At 56.9% G+C, this 22,058-nt stretch overlaps 10 protein-coding genes across 10 annotated transcripts; 5 read left to right on the forward strand and 5 right to left on the reverse strand.

Moving 5' to 3' along the window:
• Nucleotides 1–190: 190 nt before the first annotated feature.
• Nucleotides 191–1,597, forward strand: K437DRAFT_284209 (Pantoate-beta-alanine ligase; the record flags this gene model as incomplete). The annotated part of the gene is made up of 3 exons (XM_013388543.1): nt 191–512; nt 586–926; nt 1,025–1,597. The coding sequence occupies 3 exons, from the start codon at nt 191–193 to the stop codon at nt 1,595–1,597; spliced, it is 1,236 nt and encodes a 411-aa protein (XP_013243997.1).
• On the reverse strand, nt 1,355–3,316 carry K437DRAFT_273563 (uncharacterized protein; the record flags this gene model as incomplete). Its single annotated transcript, XM_013388544.1, has 2 exons — nt 1,355–1,646; nt 1,721–3,316. 2 exons carry the CDS (start codon nt 3,314–3,316, stop codon nt 1,638–1,640), a joined length of 1,605 nt encoding a protein of 534 aa, XP_013243998.1. The 3' UTR covers nt 1,355–1,637.
• Nucleotides 3,317–3,874: 558 nt separating this feature from the next.
• K437DRAFT_222876 (RNA-binding domain-containing protein) lies at nt 3,875–4,541 on the forward strand (the record flags this gene model as incomplete). Its single annotated transcript, XM_013388545.1, has 3 exons — nt 3,875–4,072; nt 4,152–4,258; nt 4,331–4,541. 3 exons carry the CDS (start codon nt 3,875–3,877, stop codon nt 4,539–4,541), a joined length of 516 nt encoding a protein of 171 aa, XP_013243999.1.
• A 260-nt stretch (nt 4,542–4,801) lies between these two features.
• Nucleotides 4,802–7,173, reverse strand: K437DRAFT_262357 (DUF803-domain-containing protein; the record flags this gene model as incomplete). Its single annotated transcript, XM_013388546.1, has 2 exons — nt 4,802–6,471; nt 6,540–7,173. 2 exons carry the CDS (start codon nt 7,171–7,173, stop codon nt 4,802–4,804), a joined length of 2,304 nt encoding a protein of 767 aa, XP_013244000.1.
• Nucleotides 7,174–7,715: 542 nt separating this feature from the next.
• On the forward strand, nt 7,716–9,440 carry K437DRAFT_267750 (uncharacterized protein; the record flags this gene model as incomplete). The annotated part of the gene is made up of 2 exons (XM_013388547.1): nt 7,716–8,900; nt 8,964–9,440. The coding sequence occupies 2 exons, from the start codon at nt 7,716–7,718 to the stop codon at nt 9,438–9,440; spliced, it is 1,662 nt and encodes a 553-aa protein (XP_013244001.1).
• Nucleotides 9,439–11,851, reverse strand: K437DRAFT_245828 (FAD/NAD(P)-binding domain-containing protein). Its single transcript, XM_013388548.1, has 2 exons — nt 10,231–11,851; nt 9,439–10,166 (listed from the first exon to the last, which is right to left on the reverse strand). Exons 1-2 carry the CDS (start codon nt 11,654–11,656, stop codon nt 9,532–9,534), a joined length of 2,061 nt encoding a protein of 686 aa, XP_013244002.1. The 5' UTR covers nt 11,657–11,851; the 3' UTR covers nt 9,439–9,531.
• An 89-nt stretch (nt 11,852–11,940) lies between these two features.
• K437DRAFT_255713 (Noc2-domain-containing protein) lies at nt 11,941–14,820 on the reverse strand. The gene is made up of 3 exons (XM_013388549.1): nt 14,228–14,820; nt 13,234–14,156; nt 11,941–13,134 (listed from the first exon to the last, which is right to left on the reverse strand). Exons 1-3 carry the CDS (start codon nt 14,640–14,642, stop codon nt 11,995–11,997), a joined length of 2,478 nt encoding a protein of 825 aa, XP_013244003.1. The 5' UTR covers nt 14,643–14,820; the 3' UTR covers nt 11,941–11,994.
• A 221-nt stretch (nt 14,821–15,041) lies between these two features.
• Nucleotides 15,042–17,558, forward strand: K437DRAFT_255715 (cysteine proteinase). Its single transcript, XM_013388550.1, has 6 exons — nt 15,042–15,223; nt 15,304–15,665; nt 15,742–15,859; nt 15,958–17,130; nt 17,225–17,309; nt 17,387–17,558. Exons 1-6 carry the CDS (start codon nt 15,179–15,181, stop codon nt 17,413–17,415), a joined length of 1,812 nt encoding a protein of 603 aa, XP_013244004.1. The 5' UTR covers nt 15,042–15,178; the 3' UTR covers nt 17,416–17,558.
• Nucleotides 17,559–18,520: 962 nt separating this feature from the next.
• Nucleotides 18,521–18,849, reverse strand: K437DRAFT_222912 (uncharacterized protein; the record flags this gene model as incomplete). The annotated part of the gene is made up of 2 exons (XM_013388551.1): nt 18,521–18,630; nt 18,714–18,849. Coding segments are annotated over 2 exons (246 nt in total), but the record flags the coding sequence as incomplete, so codon positions are not given.
• Nucleotides 18,850–21,171: 2,322 nt separating this feature from the next.
• Nucleotides 21,172–21,857, forward strand: K437DRAFT_255716 (uncharacterized protein). Its single transcript, XM_013388552.1, has 2 exons — nt 21,172–21,270; nt 21,463–21,857. Exons 1-2 carry the CDS (start codon nt 21,204–21,206, stop codon nt 21,609–21,611), a joined length of 216 nt encoding a protein of 71 aa, XP_013244006.1. The 5' UTR covers nt 21,172–21,203; the 3' UTR covers nt 21,612–21,857.
• The last annotated feature ends 201 nt before the right edge of the window (nt 21,858–22,058 follow it).

Below are 22,058 nucleotides of genomic sequence, written 5' to 3' on the forward strand. Positions count from 1 at the left end.
ACTGGAATTGATGATCGCGCTGTGCTGAGTGCAGATTATCCGTGGCCAAACGAGCTCGATGATGTCCAAATTCGTCAATGTTGCGGCGGTCCGCAGCGGTGCTGCCGTCGCACCATCCCGCACCGCCCATACAGCTGCTGTCTGCGTCGCCTCGTGCGCTGCCTGTTCACGTGGATCTAACGAAAAGGACATGCAAGAGCCTGTGCTACCAAGACGATTGATATCTCAACCCTTCCAAAGCTCATATAAATCGCAAGGCAAGGCACGGGATGCACCATTGAAGAGACAATGCTTGCCTGTTGTCTATCAGCGTCAATACCGAACACAAGCTGGGGAGAGCAAGTCAGATGTGTCCAAGGCGGGCAACGGGGCTGGTAGCTCCTCCCTAACGCCTCGCATAATCCACACGGTCAAGGATCTGCGTGCATGGCGAAGAGAAGCATTGATGAATGGAAAAAAAGTCGGGTTTGTACCAACCATGGGCGCTCTCCATGCCGGACACCTCAACCTCGGTGCGTTGAAAAGCTTCATCCTTGATTGAATGTCTTGCATGAAGACGCTGACACGAGAAGTGCTGGCTCACAGTACAAGCATCGCTGGAGAATAACGACTGCACGGTCGTTTCGATCTTTGTCAACCCCGCGCAATTTGCGCCGCATGAGGATCTTTCTTCGTATCCTCGTACCCTGCCTTCAGACACCGCCGCACTGTCTCAACTGTCATCTGGCGAAGATAGACGTGTAGACATCATTTTTGCTCCGTCTGTCTCGGAAATGTATCCTTCAGGACTCACGCAAGTCGTACAAGATCAGGTCGGCGCATTTGTAGAGGTCAAAGGGCTCAGTCATCAGATGGAGGGTGGAAGTCGGCCGACGTTCTTCAGAGGCGTGGTGACGGTCTGCACCAAGCTGTTCCATGCCGTCCAGGTGAGTATTCCCACCGCGAGATCGATCCCAGTTGCATGCCATTCCGCCCTAATCTGATCCGAAAAAGTGGCTGACCGCTTTGTGCCTCCTTGACGCAGCCGGACGCCACGTATTTTGGACAGAAAGACATTCAGCAATCTGTGATCCTGCGCAGGCTCCTTTCGGACCTCCTCTTCCCGTTCCCGGAGCCACAAAACATGCATGTTCTTCCGACTACGCGCGATCCTATAACGGGCCTGGCGCTCAGCAGCCGGAACGCGTACCTCTCGCCAAAGACGCGAGAAAAGTATGCACCGGCGCTGTACAGGGCGCTGATGGCTGGCCAGCTGGCGTGGGAACAGGTGCAAGAGCCAGAGGAAGGGAAGAGCTCATCGGGCGAAGGCGCGATGAGGATCAGGCGAACTCTACAAGCCGCACGCAAAGTCATAGCGGGAGAAGCGGCGCTCGCGCAAAAAGACGGTGTGCGCTTGCAGCTCGACTACATCTCGCTTAATGATCCAAGTACACTTGCAAATCTGGAGCAGCAGGCTGCGAGTGTTGGAAGCAGCGATTTTAAAGTCGACAAGGCGATCATGAGCGGTGCGCTACTTGCGAGCGAAATTGAGCCCGATGGAAAGAAGAGCAGGGTGACACGATTGATCGATAATGTACTGCTCGGGTTTTCAATGTGAAGATTATACAGTAGAAAGCGGTGCTGAGCATATTGCATTCTTAGGGCAGCTGGAGTTTTCTGCCCGCGTAAGATTCTGGGAGGAGACGGTAGAAGCAGGAGGCCGCTGATCCTCAACACGCACCCGCTTGCCCGGGAGGGTGTCGTCGAACGGGTCTTTTGTCGTCCAGTCCCATGTGTACACAAGCGTGCCCTTTGTAGGCAGCTCGAGATCTGCATCGTCGCTCGCAGCACCCAGCTTCCTCTTCTGCTGCACAGCCAGCGCGTTCAGCGCAGGCGCTAGCGCGCTGTGCGCGGCACCCAGAAGTTGCCTACTCGCGGGCATGCCGCGGAAGACGCGCTCAACGTGCTGCGAGTCGTACAGCGGGGGCGGGTCGTCGATGCGCGCGACCTTGCGCTGGATGTCGAGTTCTGCGACGGCGCGCACAGCGGACTGCACCTGTACCGGCCAGCGGTATCCGAGCGCGGGCTGCGCTGCGGCACATGAGGGTGGGACAAGGCAGACGGAGCGTCCATGTGCATTAGTCGGCGTGAAGACGGGCGCGCTTCCGTCCGATGGTAGCGTGATTAGCAGGGACGGGCTCGGTGTAAAAGGACTCGCAGATGGCCGCGCGGAAACAGCAGCGTGCAAACTGTCCAGCGGCATGAATCGAGAAGGGTCGGCAAGCGAAGAGGCCATCCGCCGCCGTTTCAGCAGTGTCTGAGTGTGCTGTTGAGAGCCTTCGGGCGTCATCAGGATGCCAGCTCGGGCGGAAGATGTACGCTCGCTTTGCAGCGCGACAAAATCGGCCGCAAAGGCATGTAGAGAGTTAGCACGCGGCTGCTCGGCAATCGGCGCGGACTTATCGATGCACGGGAGGTCGAGAGATGCATTCGAGATGCGCTGTCGTAGTTGTGAGCAATCATAGGATACTTCCTCACGCCAGACATCCCGAATGACTCGGCGAACGTGAGCCTCATTTGCCTCCCTTGCTTTTCGAACGTCATCTTCAAGCTGTCTTGCCTTTCCCTTGTCGACGTTGCTCGCAGCCAAATCCGCATAAATCTGCTCGGTTGCATGAGCCACAAAAGACTTCTCGCTAGGGATCGGTGGCAGATGCGATGGAATGAAAGGCAGTTCCACAGAGAACGGCGCTACAGGATGCTCCCCGGTGTCCACTTCGTGACTTGTCGAGCTGCTGGTTTCGGACTTGTCGGCACGATCTGACAGAAGGGCATCTGTCGCGCTTTCGTCATCGCTACCGCTCGTGTCATCATCCACAGCGCGGGCATAGGCTGACGCGGCCCGTCGGTCCGCCTCTGTCACGTACTCGAACGTCAAGATTCTGCGTTCTTCGGATGCGGGTGCTGGAGCTCTGGTTGCATCCATTAGCTCCTTGAGTGCTGCAGCTTTGGCATGTGTGCCAGTAGCCTTGGACAGCTCCTTCTCTTCAGAGCTTTCCACTTCGACCCATTCTCTCACTTCGTCGACGCTGGACCCCAGCTCCTCCAGCGCAGTCGCAAGGTCTCGCGGCGCGACCTGAGCGCGGTTTGCTTGATCAGCATTTGAGACGCACGTAGTCGCGAGGAGCGCAATGTAGCGCTGCAGGATCTCGGTTAGCAGATCGACTGCGTTCCCCGATGATTTGCGAAATCCAGTAGAAGAGATGATTCCGATGGTTGAGGTTTTGAGGATCGAGTGCGCGTGGACAGCAGCTGGTGAGCGCCCTGTGCCAGTCATCCTCCGAATGAAGGGAGGGGCCAACGACCACTCCGCGCGTTCCTCGCAGCTTCGTTTTGAGGCAGCGCCTCTGACCGATTTGGCTACCCTCGCAATCGGATCTGACGCGCGTGCATGCTTGGCATCGGGAAGACTGCGTCTAGGATTGCTTGCAGATGGAGTGAAGCCTGGAGTCTGGACCGAGGAGAGATCGAAAGATGAGATGACGCAGAGATGCGCGCGCGGATATTGGGAGAGACTGATGAGAGACGTAGTTTTATCTTCCGCCAGCAGCAGTGATTCTGAAGCTCTCTCTTCCTCTTTGCACTTCTTACCCAATTGCATCCGACATTCCGGTTTCCAAATCCCAGCATTCCAAGTCCTTTCAGCATTCTAGATTATTCATGCGAAAGCGAGACTAGACGCAGTCACGACGAGAAAGAATCTGCTCAAACCGGCAGGAAAGGTCGAAGGAAGCAAAGCCAAATGTCCGAGGAGCTCTCGCGAAATCGCCAAGAGGACGACGTCCACCTCGGAGATGGGTCCACATCTGCAGCAGGCGCCGACGGCGCAGGAGCAATGGACGACGACGCAGAGATTGAAGCGATGAAGGCCAGGATGGCAGAGATGGAGGCAGAGGCAGCGAAGCTGCGCGAGATGACGGCGCAGAGCGAAGCAGCGAACGGAACAGGGGATAGCGCCGGGCCTTCCACAGCTGTTGGGCCGAGTGAAGACGAGAAAGAGGAGGTCGATGCTCGGAGTATATACGTGGGGAATGTGAGTCTTGCATACTACGCTTGAAAACTCGGTGGAATGGACAGAGGTGCATGACGCTGACTGCTATATGCTTCTCCAGGTGGATTACTCGGCCACACCAGAAGAGATTCAACAGCACTTTTCCAGCTGTGGGACGATCAACAGAGTCACGATCCTGTGTGATAAATTTACTGGGCATCCGAAAGGGTGAGTATCACGTTAACATCGGTTTTCTTCTCTGTCCTATGTTAATTTGTACTTGCTCTAACCATCCATCAGCTACGCTTACGTCGAGTTTTCCGACTCGTCATTAGTCGCGAATGCTATGCTCATGAACGAGTCGCTCTTCCGTGGCCGCTTGATCAAAGTCACAGCAAAGAGGACAAACGTTCCGGGTATGGCCGCTCGTGGTAGAGGGCGAGGGAGAGGGAGGGGCGGCTATCGCGGATACTCGAGGCCACGAGGCCGAGGGCGAGGCAGAGGGTGGTGACTGCAGCCTTTTGGGCACTCGACCCGGTACTTTAGCGGCATTGATCGAAACAAAATATCACTGACGACCTGTATTGGTACGAATATGAAGCCAGTAATGGTGTTGATGGCCGCAAATCGACCACACTCGCAGGACAACTGCACTGGCTTCGGGGTATTCTGTGAGCAAAACGGTCCGATTGCAAGGAAACATGACGTGAGATGCAGAGTGCAAACAATGAGCAGTGATAAAGGTCGTGAAATGTCGTCGATCACCCATCATCAAGAAGCAGGATTCTTTCGCCATCCGAAGCTGTCAAAGACATCAGACTTAGGCCTGTCCCTTCGCCCACTCGACCTTCGCCTTTCGTTGCCGTGATCACGGCTATAATGCGGAGCCTGGTCCCCGACGCTCCCTTCCTCTTCAGAGGAAACCGCAGCTTCTAAGTCGCATCCGGGTTGTTGCTCTGAGTTGCCGGAGACCCTGTTGTGCTCGCATCTGCTCGCAGCGTTATCGCGCAGCGCACGTCTGCTTCGCTTCTTGGTCGGGGTCGATGGCTGGCTCAAGCTCCTCTGTCGGCTCCGAGAGCGCACGCCAGTCTGTGGCGTTGTGCTGATGCTGGGGAGCAAAAGGTACTGACCTGCGCTGAGCAAGCCAGTCGGTGCAGCTGTGCTCAAGGGGAACTCGGCCACGCTAGATACTGGCCGGGTGCCGAAACGCATGAGTGAGGGTGTGAAAGGCAAGCTGCTGCTCAAGGGTGAGACAGGAGCCGGTACACTTCTTGAAAGTTTCGTGGGCTCTATCACAGAGGTAGACGAGCCCGGGACCACAAGCGTCGGAATGCTACCCCCCGCCGCTTGGGACCCCTTGCGGACTTCCGTCACGGCGGTGTCGGAACTGCCAGCCCGGGGCATTGCCAGGCTCAGAGAGTGCCGTTGAAGCCATGGTGATCTGTGCAGTGATGAAGATGGTGACTCCTCGCGAAAGCGAATGGCAGCTGGTTTGCGCGAAGCTGGCGTCTTGATGCCTTGCGCATGAGCTCGACTGCGCTTCAGCTGCTCGTCATCCGTCTGAGTGCCCTCATCGACCATCACTTCCTCTTCATCTCGTTCTGGGGCTGTGTCGTCCGCAAGCATACTGTCGGTGGCAGTACCAGAGGTCCAACTATCCGTGATCTTGCCTAGAGCCGAGTGCTCTGTGGCGTGACTGCGAGCAGGTCTTCGCCGCGTTCGCGATTTCAATCGGCGCGTCGATAGTGGTTCCTCTGACTCATCAGTGCTATTCCGCCGAGTGAGCACAAAGACACCGGCAAACGTCGTAAGGCAGCCGAAGAAAAAGTTGATCAGGCGATGCACATCGGCGTCTTCAAAGTCGCGGTAGAGAACAGCCGAACCAATGATGGCGCTGATAGTGAAGAACACGAACTGCGTCGTGATGACTTGCCTGGAGTCAAACCTTTGAAGAGCTCGATTGAGGTATGTGATCTGCACCACTGCAGTCGAGACCAAAACGAAGATGAGGACGTATGTGATGGGATACCGGAACATGTCAAAAGGATTTCCCCTCGAAAGCAGAGATGAGATCGCCTTCGTTGAAAGTACTGTGAAGGCGCCAAATACGGCGCAAACGCCCACATCGATGAGTACGACCTTATCGCCTGCCCGAGTTGTGCTCGCGATGCACAGCAGAACGGCAAGGCAGACGGAGATGGACGCGTAAATGATGAATTCTACCCTTTTCATGGATTTCCAGAGACTATCTGGAGAGAGGCGCTTGTCGTTTTGCTTGGACGAAAAAACAACCGTGACAGCGCCGATGATGGCCAGCAGGATGCCGCCGAGATCGGCCAGGCTGAACCATTCGTGAAGAAGGAGCGGTGAGATAAGGACGTTCGAAAGGAGAGCTACCGCACCCAGAGGGGCAACGAGCGATGCGGGTGCGAATCCGTACGCTGGAGGGCCGCAGCAGGTGCCATGATCAGCATAATTCCAGGCCGCTTCCTATGCACGCGGAGCTCACATATGAAGTTTCCTCCTTCACCAAGGATCATCAACCCAATGCCAAGCCACCAGAGCTTGCTTCGGAGGAACTTGGTACCTCCGTGAGTAGTGCTCCCCCCGCGATCTAGACTATCGCTCTCGCTCCCTTCCGCTTCATGTTCATGTCTCTCCTCATCGTCGCGCAAGTCCCCGTTTTCTAGTGAGGAAGGGGGCGTGTGTCCTGCTCTATCTTTGCCCTTTGAACCCGTTGGATCACCTGAGCCTGCCAAGAGCTCAATAGTGGGATTTTGCGCCTCCTCAGGAGTTCCCACCGTAGTTGAGCCTTCCAGACCACTGCCGTAGGATTCAGGAGATGCCCTCAAAAGTGAGGTGTGCTCGTTCACCCTTTCCATCGAGCATGGATATCCCGTTGTGGCACGTCTCCCGAGCTTCATCTCGTCGTCATCGCCGCCTTCATCAGATGCCAGATCTTCAGAATCTTCGTACTCGGGCGTTGTCCGTATACGCTGTGCTTCCTCCCACTCCCTTTGCAAGCGCTGGTGCGCCAGTTTTTGGCAGTTGAGGGCCAGAGAGATGAGCACATTTCCACTGACGGCGACAGCAACCCCGATGAGCGACGCAGTGCTCGGCGTAGTTGGCTTCGGGAGAGACATGATCTTGAATCCTTCTCAGGCGGTCTCTGAACACAGGTAATGAGACGAGATGCGCAACCCGCTGAAACCGGAGAAGGAAAGCCCCCTTTCAAATATGAATTCGCTGACAGCGAATTCGGGTCTCTCACAAATACAGGCTGAGTTGGATCGAGGCTGCACCGTGACGGGATTAGCGGAGCCAAGCCTGTCGACAGCTGTGTCCCTGTGGGCCGCAGCTTTGCAGGGTTACGTGCAAGAGCATTTGAGGCTTCGAGCTGACCGACTGCATTCTGGACATGTTTCCTCTATGCACCAAACGAATCTTGAAGGCATGCTGTAATCGCGCACGGTGGTCGGCTCACTCGCTATTGTGAAGCCGCCGGCAGCGGAACTGCAGCACACCCGGCTGGCGGTGAGGACGACTGAGAAAATGACAAGCGATTTTTGAGTGTCTTCCAATCTCCAAAAGCAAAGAGAGAATCGTCATCTTCAAATTGCTCAGGCCTTCGAGGTTCGCTGTCCACGCGAAGAGCAGTTGTGTCGCGCAGAGCTTCAGACTCAAAATGAGCGCAACAGCAATCCGCTTGCAGCTGAGAGCTGGGCAAGCTACGCAATGGAGGGGGCCCACTGCAACCTCTTCCGCTCCGCTCGTCCGGTCTTCCATCTCTGCTACGCTGCGACCACGTGCTCATGCCAGCTGCTCCTATAGCACAGCAACTGTACGGGCCTTCCAGCATGATCGTACGCCAAAGCGTCCAAGGATCGAGCTCGGCACCGTGGGCGGTGTCGCTGTACCGCCTCTATTGGCTTTGCAACGCCAAAGGCTGCTGACAGGTGCTGGTTCCTCTCGGTCCCTGTCGCTCTGGCCCATCTCGAACAACAAGGAAAGCCAAGAAGTCCAGGAAACCGTGCCTGGAGCTGCTTCTAATGCTCAGGAAAAGGGCACGGAAGCCTTAGCCGAGGTGAAGGAGCAACTCGGAAGCGTACGAGAATCTGGGACGGAAACAGTCAATCAAGCCCAGCAAGCGGTAGCGGACGCTGTTGTCACCGTCTCAGAGACGCTTGATGCAGCTTCGAATTCTTCTGCAGAGGCTGCATCGCTTCTGGCAAATTATGCCAATGAGTTTGAAGCAGCCGGGTTACCGACCGGGTGGCCTCCGGTACCCTGGGTCCAGCATTTCTTGGAATACGTGACCCAGACCGTCGGTTTGCCTTGGTGGGCAACGATTATCGGCATGACTTGTGTCCTTCGCTTGACCGTGGCACCTTTGGTCGTTAAGGTGCAGGCAAACAACATTCGTCTAGCCAACATCCAACCGCAAATGCAACTCCTCATGAAGGACATTGAATATGCCAAAAACTCGGGAGACATGGTCGAGATGCAGCAAGCGGCTGCAAAAGTGCAGAAGCTTATGAGGGACAACGATGCCAGTCCTTTCAAGTCCTTCATGGTTCCACTGCTCCAAATGCCAATCTTCCTGGTCATGTTCTTTGCCATCCGCGGAATGGCAAGTGGTGGGCTAGCAAGCATGCAGAACGGCGGTTTTGGGTGGATCACCGACCTGACAATGCCCGACCCGTATGTTGCGTTACCGATCCTGTCTTCCATGGCAACACTGCTCGTGGTGGAGACAGGTGCAGAAGGTGGCGCGGCTGCAACCGCGAATAACCCGCAGCAGAGAATGGTCAGAAACGTCTTCCGCGTTGTTCTTGTCGCGATGCCTTACTTTGTGATGAGCTTTCCTGCAGTAAGTCTGGATATTTCGCGTACCCTCCGTGAACGTAATCTTACTTGAGATGGTCACCTTTAGGCACTGCATCTGGTCTGGACGACGAGCAGCATTTTCTCTCTCGCTCAATTCGGCGTTCTGCGAACACAATGGGCCAAGCGCAAGTTCAATTTACCGAAGAAGGTCAACCACCCTGCACCCACCATAGACGCAAAGAGTGGAGGATTCCTCGATGGTGTCCGCCAAGGTATGAACTTCGGCCAGGCCGCCAACCAAAACCCCTATGCACAGTATGGCCGAACTCCCTCGCGATCACGTGCACGCTCGACCTCTAGCCCTGGACATGCAGCCCAATCAACCACGAGCCGCGAGCACGCGCTTCGAAATCTGGTTAGCGGAGGAGGCGTTTCGGAAAGCAACAGTGTGGGCGCCCCGGCACAGGCGACTCATGCTTCGCAGGAAGGTGGTCAGGACAGTCTGCGTGCCCAGAAGGAGGCGGCAAAGCAGAAGCGTGTTCAAGCATCCAGGGAACGGCGGGCGATCCGACGCAGGATCTAAGAGCGTTTTTCATCGCTCAACCGTGTATTTGTGGAAGAGAGGGCAGTAGCAATACACATCCCCCTTCCTTCACCAGTCCACCCAAGATAACTTACTCATCTTCTAAAGAGTGCGCTTCTGGGGGCTCAAAGAACTCCACGACATCGTCCCACGCGTAGCCTTCGATGTCGCCGCCCTCTACCTGTTCGCTGTTCTCTTCATGCGGGAACGCGCCGGCCCGGCCCTGGAAGTCCTCAGGGCTTCGCCGTTTCCTCCGCCGCCGATCCTTTTCAGCTGCGCGTCGCTTGAATGCCTCGGGGGTCTGCGTTTCTGGTGGACGATCCGTGTCGCGAGCGCTGCCAGCGACGATCCGCCAGAAGATCGATTCGGCTTGCATCGTCGCACGGTCTGTGTAGTCCGCCAAGGAGGGTGGGAGGTCGTACTCTGGTGCGATACTCGAAGGAGCAGGCGGGGGAAAGTCAACCTTGATGCGATGTTCGGAATTCTCATTTGCCAAATCGTGCGCAGGCGGCTGATGCGATATGCTTTTTTGGCTGTAGAACATGCTGAAAAGTGGATGGCACTCTCCTTGGTTTTGCGATTTCTCGATGCTCGGCGTCCATTCGGCTTCCGAGCTAGCACGGGCCATCCGCAGAAGTTGTTGTACGTACGGCTCGAGGTGCTGGCGAGGAGAGATGCTTGGTCCCTCAGAGTCCGGAGGCAACTCCATATTGAGATAATAGACGTCTAGAAATGATGGCAGGGCGATATGAGTATACTGTGACACATTCTGACTTGATCCAAGACTCACATTGCCCCTTCGGACAACTGAAGGTGCCTTCACCCATCATCAATACCTGCACTGCCTGTGAAGACGAGCCATTTTCTACGGATCCGGGTGGAAAGACGAGCAAGCCTGTCTCGATGGCGGCCGGCTTATCATTTGCAGACAAGCTGGTCGATGCCGTGCTGTCTGTAGCTGAGGAAGACTCTGCGTACTGCTGAGGTGATTGTTCCTTGCTGGAAGCAGCAGGCTTCCTGAAAGGAATGCTCCGATCCAAAATGACGATGCCGCGTGCGATGCGGCTACCAGCGACACTGTCGTCCTGGTCTACCCCGTCTTCTCGCATCCGATGGTGCAGCTCCTGTGAGGCCACAACCCAGTCTGCGGAGACAGGCCCTTCCACCACATCCACCTCGATCCCCCAACATGGCCGTGCGCCTTCAATTGGATGATCTGGTGGCTGATGCTGTCGGCTCAGATTTTCCACGGTCACGTCGAGCATGAATGTCGAGCCGTGCACCGCACTTGCCCGACAGTATCCTTGCGCCAGCTCGCCAGCACCGCCATATTGCCCAACGAGGTACGCCGAATTCCCATATCGACCAATGCTGCCCAAGTGGCGTCGTGCACGATCGAGTGCAGGGCGGGCGGTGATGGGTGGGCGGGAGGAGAGTCCAGATGGAGCGGCGGGAAGCATCGATATGCCATATGCCAAGGCATGAATGAGGTTTGCAGAGAGCCCGAATCGCGCCTTAAGGTATTCGTCGTACGGCAGCGCTAAGTCTTGCGGATTAGCCGGTTGGATTATTGCAGCGACTTGGTTCTGCGCTTCCTTTTCAAGTTCCATGACCGACTGGAGGAACTTCATCAGTTTTCGTTTCTCGATAAGCGAAAGGCTTCTGTCCTTGAAAATGTCTTCTTTGCTGCTTGGAACATGCTGTAAGCCGTAAGCCACACCGGTTTCGATCTCTCCATCTTGAGCTGAGCGAGGCACGAAAATAGCGGTCTCTTCGAGCAGTCGGAAGGTCGCATAGGAGGATACCTTGCTACGGATCAGTGCATCGATGGATGGGCCTTGACTAGCAAGCAGTGTCGGGGTGACAGCCAGACTATAGTGCCTGTCCAGCTTTAACAAGTCCTCCGGGAGCTGGTTTTGTCGGTCTTGCGTCGCGCTCGCTGTAGAATACGGGAAGTCGATGTACACGGCATCACATGCCTTCTGTTTCCCTTTGGCATGCTTCTCGGCTCTGCGTCTGCCCCATTCTACGAGTTGGCTGAGTGTCAGACCTGCCCATTCACCACCATAGTAGTCGTTCGGATCAATATGCAGCACGTCTCGCCCTGAGCGTGCAAGTGCTGCGCTGAGGATGGACGTCGGCAGGTCGGTGCCGAGCAGGAGCGCCGAGTAATGCGTCCGATCCAATTTCTGTCGTTGATCTGGCGGGCGCGCCATGGTTCTATCGCCCCTCCCTACGACTGCTCGGTCGTTTGGGCCTAGAGATGCGCACTGTGTGAAAGTGCGAAGCAATTGGGAAGGATCTTGCGAAGCAGAACGATGAACATCAAGGTCGTGGCCGCCATCTCATCCTCGTCGCTTCATGCGTCCTCGTGTGCGATGTGACGCGAAACATACGTATGTGTATCCAGGTCCTACATGAGAATTCACTTCGCACCACCCACATTCGTTGGATTTGGCTAAGTTTGGCAATGATAAATGCGCCCACGATGAATGGCAAAAGCAGCAGAAGAACTTTGACGAAAGTACAAGCATGCAAGAATCAACCCAATCCATCATCCATCGATCTGGATCTTTGACTGCTCCAGCAATTGTCTCTTCTGCGCGCGCACCTTTCTCGCGAGCCTCAGCGCAGCCTCGAGCGGAGCCTCTACCTGTTCGTTCTTTAAGAATGCAGCGGCCTGCTTGCCTGCGCTCGTCGCACGCCCATTGCGGACAGCAGAAGCAGGCGCGTAGTCGATCCCTTGTCGTCGCTTCTCGGTCCACGCGACTTGTTGCGCTACCTTGTCGAGCAGATGCTTCAGCGCCACATCCGCCTTGCCCTTTCCTGCTCCTGCTCCCTTGCCCTTTGCCCCAGGTTTAGCGGTGGCGAAGGTCTTCATGAGCCGCCGCAGCTGTACAGTCACAGGGATGCACAGCTCGGGGAAAGCGAGGCTGCGCGCTTGGCTACCAAGGAATTCGAGCAGAAGGAAAGCGACTTCTTCGCCGATGTGGTCGGCGTAGACGCTCGTGCGGAGGTACGCGGCAGGTGCACGGAAGTTGGTGGTCAAATCCAGCGGCTTCAGCGTCGAGGCCTTGGCTTTACGCTGAAATTCCGGCGCATCGAGCATCTCGATCAGGTAAGGCGCCAGCGGGATGTAGGTACCCGTGCGCTGTACTAGACGCAGGAGCGAGCGGATAATGTGAAGCCGTAGCGGGAAGTAGCGCGATGTGGGGATCAAGCGGATGGCGCCGAGGGACACCTGAACGAGCGGGTAGATCAGCGGCTCCATTGGACTCTCTTGCGGTTGTCCACCTGCTTTGCTGTCACGGTCGCAAGTGGCAGAGAGGACCAAGCTCCAAAAGTCGAGGCAGTGGACATATTGCCAGTTGTACACATTCTGGTACGCCTCCTTGCTTTTGTTCTGCAGGCAGTTGCGGAGATGGATCGCGAGCTGACGAATGAAGCCAAACGCGTGCTGATACGACGCCGTCAAATCCAGCAAGAAGAGCTGAGATGCGGAGTTCTTCATTAGATTGATGGAGGGCAAAGTGTGCGCCGTGGTAAGCTTCGTTGAGCGCACAAATGCATGGTATGTCCCCTTAAGACAGAGATCCAGCATGTCGGCATCGCCTGCGGCTGCCATTTTGCGGACTGCCAGAAACGACGAGACGCGCACACCATCGGCAGCGGAGGACCAGAGGTCAAGCATGATCTGCGCGCGCAAAAATCAGATGAACCAAGAGGGATAGCATTGTAGAGTCAGTATCAATGCTTCTAAGCTATTCTGTGCCATGCATGCACGGGAGCGCACCTTGATATAATCTCTCGCCATCTTCCTCTTCTGGTTCCCAACAATATACGGAATCATCCGGCTACTCTCTTCAACCACGAAGCCCAACAGAGCGCCGTCTGCGCCCTTGCCGTTCTTTTTGCCACCTTCTTCCCCCTCATCGTCCTCGCTGCCGTCATCGAGAGCGGAGGAAGTACGCTTCCGCCCGTCCGGTAGCGAGCGAAGGAGGACGGTGAGGTTGTAGAAGAAGGACTGGATCGGACGCTGTAGCATGGCGTACTTTTTAGACTGCGTCGGCAGCTTGTAGCGCGTCCCGGCGCTAATACTGCTTGCGCCGTTCTTTGAGATCTCCTTGTACGGCACGTGGTGCGCAAGGACGAGTGGTGTGTATTTCAACGTCGTCTGGATGACCTTCTGGTAGACGCGTGCGTCTTGCACAATGTAGCCTCCGGCCCCGCCGCCCTCGCCATCGCCATTTACGCCGCCTTGCTCGACGCGCCGCTGCTTCTTAAGGGCCTTGCGCTTGCGCTTACTCATCTCCTTTGCCGACTCGTCCGCGTTGACCCCAGAGCCGGCTGGCATAGGGGCCGATGATGTAGATGCGCCAAGCTGCGCTGCCGCACGGAAAGCAAGGAGCAAGCGCCGCATGGCGCGGAGGGAGCGCTGCTGTAAGATTGCCCGCTGCCATTCGCGAAGCATCGAAAGCGTTACGACTTGCTTTTCGATTGCTTCGGCAGCGGCGTGTTTCGACTTTGGGTTTGCTTTCGTACCCTTTAATCCTTCGTCTTCATTTGCACTGTCCTTATCGTCATCCGAGGCTGAGGCCATGTCGACGTCTGGGTTGAAATTTAGAAGATCGGCGTCATTTTCTTGCAAGTACTTGAAGAAGTCTGGGTCCTTTTTCGCAAGTGCTGTAAGGTCGGCTATGTGGTCTCCCTCTTCATCTGCAATTAAAGAACCCGGACCATGTCAGCTCTGGTCGTTGCACGAGATAAGATGCCCTTTCCGGACCAACCAGATTCGTCTTCCAATTCTTCCAGGTCCTCGAGGTCTTCAACATCTTCATCTTCATGGTCATCGTCTTCATCTCCGGCCACGCCATCCAGCCCATGCGCGAGGAATTCATCCACACTCATTTCGGCTAGTGCCTTGCGACCTTTACCTGATCCCTCGCCGGCCTCTGCTTGCCCATCATCGCTGTCAGCCGGCAAGTCCTCGTCTGCCTCGCCATCGTCGCTGGACCTCAACTCATCCTCGTCGAGTGTCGCTCTCCCGCCGCTTCCGGGGGGTTTCGACTTGGCAGCTTTGGCTCTGCGCTCTGCATTGACGAGCGCAAGCTTCTTCTTCTTCTGATGCTGCTTGCGCGCCTGAATGTGCGAATCGAGCTTTGTGCTGATGAATTTTTTGGTACGCTTCGTTGGCTTGCCCATCTTTGCGTTTCCCTTGCGTTCGCTCGCCTGGGAAGCCGGATCCGGATCAACCGTGGAGGTTAGGCGCTGCGACTTGCTGTGCTTCAAGTCCCCTCTTGCGCTTCTGGCAGGAGTCGGTCCTTTATACGTCCTTGCTGTCTCGCCTCGCCGACCGAGTTATAACCTGGAATCCAACCTGTCCCTGCAATAAGAGATGCGAGACAAGCTGAGTGCAACTTTCTTTCATCCTTTGCTGGTTCGACACACTTTTGAGCGGAACTGCCCAAATTTTTTGTTCGTATAGCAGCAAAAAGGCTTGGCTGTGGCAGGCCGCAGAATAGGGTTGTATACGCGGGGTGCGCTTCTTCCAACAGACACGTCATTAGTGCACCACCATCAACGTACCTCCCACGTCGACGCCTGTAAGTGTGTGGTTCTCTTCTTGGATATGGCATGGCACAACTAGAGCAGGTTGCTTGGATCTCGAGTAATAGCAGCCGCAAACGCCGCTCGCTATTCACCATCTAACCCTCCCGACGCAGTGCCAAATGCCCAAAATGGCCTCCGCTGTGCAGGTCAAGGTCAAGCACAATGGAAAGCTCGTGAGTGGCAGTGTCTCGTGATGAATGACTTGCGCCCGCTCATGTGTGATTGTGCCGCATCTTCTTTCCCCCCTCTCCAGCACGAGCTCACACTGGACCTTTCGCAGCCAGCATCAGCTTTCAAAGCGGCCATTCACACCGCGACGGGTGTCCCCGTCGACCGACAAAAAGTCATGGTGAAAGGTGGCTTGCTCAAGGACGAGACCGACATGGCCTCGCTAGGTGCCAAGAACGGCCAGGTCTTCATGGTCATCGGCACAGCAGGAGAGCTGCCCAAGGCTCCTATAAAGCCGGTCACATTCGTCGAGGACATGACAGACAGCCAGCTTGCGATTGTCACGCGCGAGAAGGCGGGCCTGACTAACCTAGGCAACACGTGCTACCTGAATTCGACACTGCAGGTTCTGAGGGCGATTCCAGAACTGCATATTGCGCTGGGAAAGTGAGCATTTTCTCCGCCATGCATCAATGTTTCCAGTACTTTGAGCTGACCCCATCCTTTCCTCCTACCCGAACAGCTTTAAAGCGTCCATTGGTGGCGCAGACGGAGAGTCCAATTTGACGGCCTCGTTACGAGACCTATTCAAAAGCATGAACCAGACCACAGAAGCGTTTCATCCTTTCGCCTTCCTCACTGTGAGTATATCTGTAAAGATCAGCGCTATCATCATGTCTGCTTCCATGGCGACGGCCTCTGGTGCACGTGCTGACCTCTTCGGACACCACTACCGCAGATCCTTCGGCAAGTCGCACCGCAGTTTGCAGAAATGTCGCGCCCCAGCCCCGGTGGTGTGGGTGGAGGCTATGCACAGCAGGATGCGGAGGAAGTGTGGATCCGTATTATCAATGCTCTGCAAAATGCTCTTCCCGGCCTGCCGCCGCCTTCCTCCGACTCGCCTGCAGTTTCTACCTCTGTGGTAACTACATCAACGGCTGCGCGCAAGTTTGTCCAGCAATACATGACCGGCGAAATGGCTATCAAGCGCTCATGTCCAGAGGCGCCAAGCGAAGAGGCGAGCTACAGCAATGAATCCTTCACCATGCTGCAGTGCAACATCAGCGGAACAACCAACGAGATGCTATCCGGAATTTCCGACTCTCTGACGCAACAGATCGAGAAGAACAGCCCCACGCTCGGCCGCACAGTGGTGTACAATGAGCAAAGGCGCATCAACCGCCTACCCTCCTATCTCGCCTGCCACTTCGTGCGCTTCTTCTGGCGACGCGATATCGGCAAGAAGACCAAGATCATGCGCAAGGTCAAGTTCCCCTTTGATCTCGATACGACCGACTTCCTCAGCGACGAGCTCAAGAAGAAGGTACAGCACACCGCCGAGTCGATCAAGCAAGTGGAAAAAGCGAGGGACGAACGCGCGAAGATCAGGAAGCGCGCAAAGGCCAAGAAGGACGCGGCGGACCAGGCAATGGCAGCGGCGGGTGGCGCTGGTCGAAGCGCCGGCACCGATCCGCCTCAACCGAGCGATGCCATGGCTGTCGACATCGCTTCCTCAGCGTTGCCAAAGGATGGAGCAGCAGCGAGCGGCAAAGCGGAGGCCAGCTCGGCAGATGCCAGCGCCGCCGCAGGGGCCAAGCTCGGCGAAGTCTTGACCGAACAAGAAGAGCTCGCCTTGCGCGAGAAGGAAGCAGCCGACGTGCGTGCCACGATCGACACCGACCTGCTGGCAGACATCGGCGCGAACACCTCCGGGTTGTATGAACTCATCGGCATCGTCACGCACAAGGGTGCAGCAGCCGACGCGGGCCATTACATTAGCTGGGTCAAGAAGTCCGTTGCGGATGCAGAGCAGCACGGCGACGGCGCAGTCTCGCAGAAGAACGAGGCATACACAAAGAGGCTGGGCGATCTGGACGCTGTCGGCGCATCGCAGAACGATGAGTGGTACAAGGTACGCCTGGTACACGCAGCCTCCTTTACTGCTCTTGTGCCCTCCATTCCACTTCAGCTTACTCATACTGACCGTCTTTTCTGATTGCCTTCAGTTTGACGACGACAAAGTCAGCACTGTCTCGCGCGAAAAGATCACCATGCTCGACGGTGGCGGGGAGGACTCGGTTGCGTACATCTGTAAGTTGAAAAGCTCTCTGCATCACGGGCAGCGCTCTTGTCCTTCAGAAGGGCCTTGCTGATACACATCTCAAAAGTGCTGTACCGATCCAAACAGATTCACTAAGTAAAAGTGGCTTGCGTTCAAGTAGCCTTTCCACACCATTGGCTTGTACTTTATCAACCGTAAAGTGCATGCGGAAGCGAGAATTCTGTGGTGCGAAACTTGATGCAATCGTCCATTATACGGTTGTAGTACAGATGTGTGACTCGGGATCAAGGCGCTCACTGCGGTTGCTGCCGCTACTCGCGAGAGTCTTGTGTTGCATTCACGACGATCCGCACCTGCGTGCATACCTTTGTTACAAATGACTTGGATTACCGGATTGTCTGCAGTGTATTTGAGCGGAAAGGAGTGGAGGGTGAGGGCGGACGACGGGAAAGGTACGCGAACATGAGGCCGCCTGCGAGACCGGTATGTGTACCACTCGATGCGCAGAGCATGTAGGCCGTGATGTGCGGGAGAAAGAACGGTGATGTCGGCAGCGAATACGCGTGCGGCCGGAGTGCGGCAGAGCAGGGTAGAGAGTGTAAGGACGCTACACGCCCTTGTCCATATTGAGGCCATGCTCTTTGAGCTGAGCGAAGAGGTTGTCACTGTCGATACCTGCCATGGTGGTCCTGCGCGACGGAACGTGCAGATCGCTGACAGGGGGCCGGCGCGAACGATAACGTCCGTCGTCACCTTTGAACTCGGTCTCCGTGTTGATCATCTCCTGCTGTGCGGCAAACTTCATCATCAGGCTCGGGGCAGAAAAGGGCAGGGCCGCACCTCGTGGTGGCACAAGCGCTATCTGAGGACCTGCGCCACCGCCCACGTCTGCACCTGCACCTGCGCCCGTGCTGACGCCATTGATACCTGTGCTGCCGTCGGCAGTCCCAATGCTTAGTGCTGCTGATGAAGCAGACGAAGGAGGCACGGTCTCCATTGTAATCAGCTTTTTCGGAGTGGGACGCGCGGGCAAGGAGCTCCGGCTTGAGGCAATTCTGTTCGTTGTCTCTTCGCCTGCGGCAGCGCCACCTGTGTCGCCAATGTCCGAAGGCCCCGAAAGGAGTCCCTTTGGCTTCTTGAGACCCAGCTCCTTCTCCTCGAACTTCATGAGCTCTGCGACGAAGCCGATATTAGGACTGATGGCGTTGCGGCACTCAACGACGTAGGCGTACGTGCGCTTCAGCGTCCAGTGGTTAGCGTGAATGAGGTAGGCCATGGCAGCCAAGACGGAACGTGATTTGCCTGCCTTGCAGTGAACGTAGATAGGCGTGCTGTGAAGCCGCGCGTCATCTGGAAGCGAGGCGTGCACACGATACATCAGTAAGCAGTGTGAAACACAAGAGAGGAGCAGACATGAAGGGTGTAGGGCTCACCAATATACCTGCAAGCCTCTTCGATCGACCTCTGCACGCCGGTTGCTTCGACAGTATCTCGCATGGGTATGCGAAGGTACTTGTCGAAGCGCTCTCGCAGCCTCAACCCTTTCTTGCCACCATCCTCAATCTCCATCGCCATGTTCAAGATCCGGCGCACCTTGAGCGCCGAGAGCTGCGCTACATCCGCTTCCGTTTGAATATCTGGGCCGAGGTACAGGAAATTTGGCAGGATGCAGCTGATGCTGAACTTGAACTCGTCCGATGCATATTTGCGGCAGGACGGACTGTGGGGCTCCGACGCACGGCGCAGGTCGCCGACTGCGCTTCCGTTCGGCGCATGGGAGCACGGCAGACGGTGCACGCCAAACGAAGATGGCGATGGCGGATGCTGAGCCTGCTGTCTGCACAGCGCCTGAAAGCTGCTCGGCGGCTCTTGCGTCGTCGTTGCCGTTGTAAGCGTTGCTCGAGAAGTGTCCGCAGGAGGCGCAATGTGGAAGCCCGCGGCGGACGAGTAGTCTTGGCTGCCCATATCGGAGCTGCTGAAGGTCGTGACGATGCGCGGACTGTTGGCAGAAGCTTGGCGCGAGTCGAGGCCGAACGTCATAACCTTCTCTGACGTGTCCAAACGTGCCAGCGCAGGCCGTGGCGTCCTGCGGCGCCCAGGCGTTGATGCAGCGGACAAGAGGCTAGGTGACAAAGTAGGCGGAGCGAGCATCGTGTTTGCGCGTCCAGCCACGACACTCGTGGCGAAGGTTCCGCCACTGCCGCCGCCAACACCACCAACAATACCATGAACAGGTGCTGTTGCTGTCGCCGCTGCTGCCGCTTCCGGTGTCGGCTCCGCCATAGTTGCCGTGTCAGAGTCTGCATGGTTGGCAGAGCTTGCGGGACTTGGCAAGCTGGAGCGGCTACTGCGCCGCGCAAAGAGGCTGCTGGAGCCTGCGTCAGCCGTGCCGATCGGGCTGTCGCGCAGCCTTGCGCTGTCGCCGATGGTAAGGGACAGAGCTGGAGGCGGGTCATTGACGCCCTGCGGGGAATCGTGGATGGACCGTCTTCTGCTGCTGCTGCTGCCACTGCCGCTGCCGCTGCCGCTCGTCCATCGAGGCTGCAATGGAGACGAGAGAGGAATCTGCAGTGCGTCGGCTGCGCTGTTGCTGCTGCTCATGCTGCCGATGCAGTCCGCCTCGCTGTGCGTGTCCGCATCCGAGAAGAGCGGTGGCGTTTCGGCATCGTCCGGACCGCTGCGTAACCAGCCGGAGGCCGCCTCGTCAGCGATGGCCGCTTGGAGGCCACCGTTGATGAAGTAGATGCCTCCACCACTTTGCGGAGTATATGCGCCGTCAATCGCATCGCACTGCGCATCCGCAGCGTCGACTCGCTCCAGCACGTGCATTAGTGCTTTCCCCGCCTCCGCGGCGGCGGTCGCTGCCGCCTTGCTGGAGTTCGGTCCGGCGAGACCCGGCGCGAAGCCGCCACTTCCACCCCCACCACCACTACCGTGAGATGCTGATGATGGGGGAGCGATGCCTGATTGGCGATGCTGCTTGCCCGCCTTGACATCGGCGATCTGCATAGGGTCATCGTAGACTATCACGATATCCACATCCCAGAACTGTGGCTGCTTGCCATTGTCTTCCGCTGGTCCTCCGGCCGCAGCGTCTAATGGTGAGGACGCTGCAGGAATGGCTGCATCTCCCCCGCCAGAGCCACCACGGCGACTCCGGGTCCGGCGGGCTAGGTATGCCTGCTGGACGATCGACTCGAAGCGTCGTTTGCCCATCGAGGTGGTGATGAAGGTCTCGATGGCCAGAACGCCCTGCTTGCTCGCTGCGAACTCCTGCGGTGATCCTCCACCGCCACCGAACCCGTGGCCAAGGCTGAGCTTTCCGCTGCCGCCTGGCGCTGCGCTGCCAAATCGCCCAGCACCGCCGCGGTTTGCCGCGGATGTGGATGAAGTGGGCCGAGACGTGGCGCTGGTGTGCCCGGCTGCCGCCTGCGTTGAGCTGACAGAAGGTCCGGAAGACGAGGGGCCGCCGCTTGGGTCCGTTCCGAAACGCTTCAAGCGCTTGACGACGAGGGACGGCAGGTTGACGTTCACGGAAAAGGCAATGTGCCCTTGCGTCGGTGCTGCACCTGGTAGCAAGGAGCGTCTCAGCGGGTCTGCCACTCGAAAGCCGCCAGAGGGAGAAGAAGAAGCGGTTGATATTGCTGCAGCAGTGTAGGAAATGGGGGTAGTGGTGCCTGCTTTCGTCGAGCTTGCACCATAGTAATCGGAAATGTTGCGCGTGTCTAGGATCAAGAGCGGTGCGCGAGAGGTGACATCGAAGGAGGTAACGAGTGTGGTATGTGCTGTTGCTTGAGGTGATGGTGCGGACGATAAGTTAGTGGTACTGCTTGCTTCCAAATGTGACACTCCAAGTTGCTGCCGGTCGGGATGTCCGTTGTTGTTTTTGCTGGGGTGGTTAGCTGGTGTTGAGGATGGAGACAATGCCAGGGAGTCTACGACTGTTTGTGTCTCTGGCTTTGCTAGTGCTGCCTGTGCACGGGTCGGGTCCTGCAACAGACGGCGGCGAAAGTGAGAGATAAGCGTAAGGGCCACCCACCCAGCAGGCGACGGCCAGAGTCAGCCGGCAACAAGCAGATGTGGAGGGCGCGGGGTACCGAGCCAAGGTAAGAAGCAACATGAGACGTCAATCGCAACAATGGTCAGCACACGATCATCAAACGAGGCCGGACCATACCACACCTCTCCGCCACGCAACCATTTCATTCTTTCCATTCTGCCTGAGAGGGGAAGAGTGGGTGGCCGGGGCGCGCTCAGGCAACAACAGCGTCTACCCCATTCCCCGGCTGGGTCTGCCGCCCGCACCTTTGTCTGTCTGTCTGTCTGTATAACCATGGCGGCTGTCCAGCAGAACATCTCTCTCAGTCTTCTCTCATTTTCTGGGGCGTTAGCTCTGCCCGCCCACACATATCGAGAGCGCAGCAATGCCGAGAGGACACGCAGGGCGGAACCGCGGAATGGGGGGGGAGTGGAGCGAACAGCCATGCGAGCCAAGCCGCGAAGCTCCAAAAAGAAAGAAAGAGATGCACACTGCTCTCATGCTGCATGGGAGCACGCAACGGGTTGCAAAAATAAAGAATGGTCCACTCACATCGAGATGGCGGCTGCCGCTGGAGATCCGACGCTCTTGGCCGACGGTCGGAGGTGGCGTCGGCTGATGAGCATGATGATGATGATGGGGCGGTTGAGGAGCTCTATCATCACGAATTTCGGGCAGGGATGACGTAGCAGCAGGCGGCCCAGAATCATCATCATTTGCTGCTGCTGCTGGCCGCCTA

Source organism: Tilletiaria anomala (genome assembly GCF_000711695.1).
Source record: "Tilletiaria anomala UBC 951 chromosome Unknown K437scaffold_27, whole genome shotgun sequence".
In the NCBI taxonomy this organism is placed as follows: domain Eukaryota; kingdom Fungi; phylum Basidiomycota; class Exobasidiomycetes; order Georgefischeriales; family Tilletiariaceae; genus Tilletiaria; species Tilletiaria anomala.